This window comes from Cyprinodon tularosa, unplaced genomic scaffold (genome assembly GCF_016077235.1).
Source record: "Cyprinodon tularosa strain WSP-4 unplaced genomic scaffold, ASM1607723v1 ctg133, whole genome shotgun sequence".
NCBI lineage: Eukaryota > Metazoa > Chordata > Actinopteri > Cyprinodontiformes > Cyprinodontidae > Cyprinodon > Cyprinodon tularosa.
Window position 1 is genome coordinate 499487 of NW_024038148.1, and position 4171 is coordinate 503657.

General features: G+C 42.8%; 1 protein-coding gene across 1 annotated transcript; it reads left to right on the forward strand.

Annotated features, from left to right (window-relative positions):
- Nucleotides 1-465: 465 nt before the first annotated feature.
- LOC119778427 (N-acetyllactosaminide beta-1,3-N-acetylglucosaminyltransferase 2-like) lies at nt 466-3930 on the forward strand. The gene is made up of 2 exons (XM_038277648.1): nt 466-648; nt 2312-3930. Exon 2 carries the CDS (start codon nt 2316-2318, stop codon nt 3714-3716), a length of 1401 nt encoding a protein of 466 aa, XP_038133576.1. The 5' UTR covers nt 466-648; nt 2312-2315; the 3' UTR covers nt 3717-3930.
- The last annotated feature ends 241 nt before the right edge of the window (nt 3931-4171 follow it).

The window sequence follows — 4171 nt, forward strand, 5'->3', positions numbered from 1 at the left end:
GTGGGATTTTAGCTCTATGCTGACATCACTGCAGGAAAAGCCTCGTTTCACGGCTCGACAGCAACTTTTTCCGTTTCTAGTTTCTATAGGAGGAATGAAGACAATGAGGAGGTGCTACACAGGTTCTGGATGAACACCTCCCAGGGTCTGACTGTGATGTCAGACTACTTTCACTGTAGCTGAGCTGATGTTTCAGTTATTTAGGTCTTTAGACTGTTATGAAATAACCTCATAACAAGAAATAAATGAAAAAAAATGTGAACTATAGAAATCAAACAGTTGCTGGGAGATAAAGCGTTTTTAGACATGATATTTGCATGTAGATTATAGACAAGATGACAGCTGTGACTGTCCTGCCTCCTGCTAGTTGGTGCTTCTATCCTGCAGCTCATCATTGGTGAAGGTAAAACGCAGCATTTCTTGTTCTGTGGTTTCTATCTGCTAGTGGGTGTTTCCATCCCCATTCTCATGCATTTCCATTCATCCAAAGCAGTCTGTCAGTGTTCAGCTCCACCTTCCACACTCTCTGCAGCACACCTTGGCCTCAGGACAGATAGAGGATAAACTCTCCTGTCTGAAGCACCTGGAGCTCCAGCTTCAGCCATCGGTTAAGTTTTCAGTCAATAAGGAGGGCTCCATCTGAAGCAGGTGAGGAAACTGATCACTCCTTTTCCTTCACAGCTGGAGACATTGCTGATCTCAGCTCGTCTGAGTGACAGATTATTTCTATCAGTAGTTAGAAATAACACATTTTGAGCCTTTTAGATTTTCTTTTGATGAGTGCAATATTTTCTCTTATTTGTAACATTTTCAAGCATCTTTGTCGAACTGAAAGCCTGGCCTTCCTGTTAGTAACAAGGATTATTACTGGCACAAAGACAAGTGACATCAAAATCCACTGATTTGCATTTATTTGTAATGTTTCTCAGTTTTTCTTGCTGAAGTGGCTCCAACATATTATTAAATGATAAATATTGAATCCTTACTGTGTTTGACAGAGCAGGTTTTAGATGCCTTTATGTTTCAATTAAGTTTACTTTAGGCTAAAAGGAAATTTGGACAGAAATAAAGGAAAATAGGTATCTCTCTACTTTTATCTTTCTGCTAAAGTGTATGGTGCCCCAGAAGGGTCAACCAAATCCAGAAGTCACAGCAGAAGTTGAACTAAAACAGAAGCCAGTAAGACCTTTTACAAAAAGACTCTAAATCAGATGTTAATAGTTTATTATGGAGACACCTTAAATTATTTTATTTTATTTTTGGTTGTTGCAGCAAAATTTGTAAATCAATCCACAGTCACATTATTCATCAAATTAGTCATTTTAAGGTATGTCAAATCTGTAGAATATTGCTCTGACTGAACCCTGCTCTGCTGCAAACTTCTCTGCTTTATACTGCCTTGTTATTTATCAGTCTCTACGCGTAGTTAGAGTGGCGTAACCGTCTGATGCAGAGGCTCTGTCTGAAAGGTCTAACTAGCTTCCAGTCTAGTACAACTAAAAGTTGTTGTTTTTTTTGTTGACCCCCCTTGGCCACCTTTAAAAGTAAGTAAATGTTCTATGAAAAAAATATATATAAAAAAACCACTTTACTGTGTAAAGTATTGCATTGATCTCCAGTAATAAGAACAGTAAAGAAATTCATCTAAACTGAACGGCCAAACAAGTAGAGCATTCATTAGAGAAGCAGCCAAAGACAGCAGTGGTTAACGCACCATTCCCTGAGAGAAACATGGTAGCGGTGCCATCATGCTTCCACATGAGCAGAACAGTCTGATAAATCTGAGATAGGTGAGAGAGATGGAGCTGATTACAGAGCAACCCTGGAAGAAGACCTGATAGAGGCTCCAATAGACCTGAGACCAGGTTGAAACTTCACATCCCAGCAGAACAATAACCATAAATATACAACCAGAAGTTAAGTGGAACAGTTTGGATCAATAAGATTCATATGTTACAATGGTCTAGTCAAAGTCCTGACCTAAGTATAGTTAAGAGTCTGTGGCAGAATTGTAAAAATTAATGTTCACAGACCTCTGAGCTGTTTGCCAAAGAAAAAAAAATGGGGGAGAAAAAAGGAAATACTCTGATGTTTGTAGCTGTGATGTAGAAACATATGAAATAGGTTTACAGTATGAATACCTGCAAGGCATTAAAGTGGTATAGAATGGGTCAGACAAGGTAGGACTTCTGTTCATCTTTATTATCATGATGCCTCCTAAGTCGACCGAAACATGGAGCAGCTACTGGCTCCAAAGAGTTGAGTAATCTAGGATTTCTCCAAACTAAAACACCTTCTTCTGAATTTTCAGCTGGATGGCACGTCGCTGCTGTCGCCTGAAAAACATCTTGATCTGCATGTGTACACCATGCTGCTGCCTGACCTTCCTCTACATCTATGCTGCCTTAACGATTTCTCTACAAATGAACTCCATGTTGCCCAAAGTTTCCTCCAATCTGGCAAGCCCTCATTTTAAAGCTTTGGGTTCTTTCAGAAATTACACGGGCCCCTCTGTCCCCAAAACATTCTGGGAAAACCATCAGGAAAGTGACGCCTTATGGAACCAGCTCCAACGGAGCGTTGACCACCTTTTCAACCCCCTCCTGCACCCTGGGAAATCCAACACATTGCTAGAACGAAGCAGCTTGGATGAGTCCTTGCTTCAGCAAAGCTACAACGAGGTTACTGCTATGGACCGCGTGATGGACACTTTTGAGAAGCTACCAAAGCAGATTAGAGAATTTGCAAGATACATGCAAAGGAGGGACTATCCTGTTCTCCTTCATCCAGATGGAGAGTGTGGAGCTCAATCGAAGCAGGAGAAGGAGCCCCCTCTGATTCTTTTTGCAATCAAGTCAACAGTCCTAAACTTTAAGAACCGACATGCTATCCGACAGACCTGGGGCCGCATCGGATGGGTGGAGGGATGGAGGATTAACGGCAGTGAGGGAGAAGTAGGTGGAGCGTGCATCCGCAGGGTGTTCTTGTTTGGCAGGGAAACCCCAGAGGAGCTGGGTATGGACGTCTCCCATTTACTAAGAGCAGAAAGTAAACGCCATGGAGACATTCTGCAGTGGGACTTCCATGACACATTTTTCAACCTGACTCTGAAGGACGTGCTTTTCTGGAGCTGGTTCTCTCACCGCTGCACTCAGCCTCTCTTTGTTTTCAAAGGGGACGACGACGTCTTCGTCAACACCCCGAAGCTCATCACCTTCCTCAAGCATCAGCTGAAGCAGCATCAAACCCGCGGCACCATGGATGAATTCATGGTTGGGGACGTCATAGGGTCTGCTACACCCAATCGAGTGAAGCGATCCAAGTATTTCATCCCAGAAGGCTTCTACAGGGGGCGCTATCCCGTATATGCAGGTGGAGGAGGGGTGGTGTACTCTGGGGGGCTGGCTCGACGCCTGCACAACATATCTAAAACAATCCACCTTTTCCCCATCGATGACGTCTATGTGGGAATGTGCATGATTCGCCTCAATGCCCATCCAGTCCACGACCCTGCCTTCCTCACCTTTGACTTCACTGAGAAGGGAGAGGCAGAGCCGTGTTCTTACCACAGCATCCTTCTGGTCCACAAGCGAAGCCCCACAGAGGTAGTGGAGCTTTGGGCCGACATTAGGAACACGAGGGAACAATGTCAGGATGTGCCTCTGAGGGCCGACAAGAGGAAAACATTGAAAACCACACCACCACCGAGTGCTTAGACGTAGCCCCGGACTCTACCTGTTAAAGCAAACTGAAAAATAAACAGTTATGTTGAGTTTTCAGAACTCAAAGTACTAGAATCCTCTGTAGTCATGGAGAAATAAAATCTTTAAGGCCATGGTAATCGTTCAATATGTGCCACTGATGCGACACAAAAGTGTTTTACTGACAGACATGAAGTATTGTTAATGCATTTCACTGCAAAATCTGATGAACACCCTCAGTCTCTGTTGGTCATTCCAGCTAGTGTGTGACGACTGTTGGATCCCTTACAGAACAGAATCTACATCTATTTATCTAGATCTAATGACTCTGATCCTCTTTAATTAAAAAGTGTTTTAGTTCATGAATCTGTGTTGAATCCTATTTCTTCCTTTACACATCATGGATGCCATCCAGCATGACAATGTTTTATGTGACTTGAATAAAAATGGGTAGAGTACCCCAAAAATTT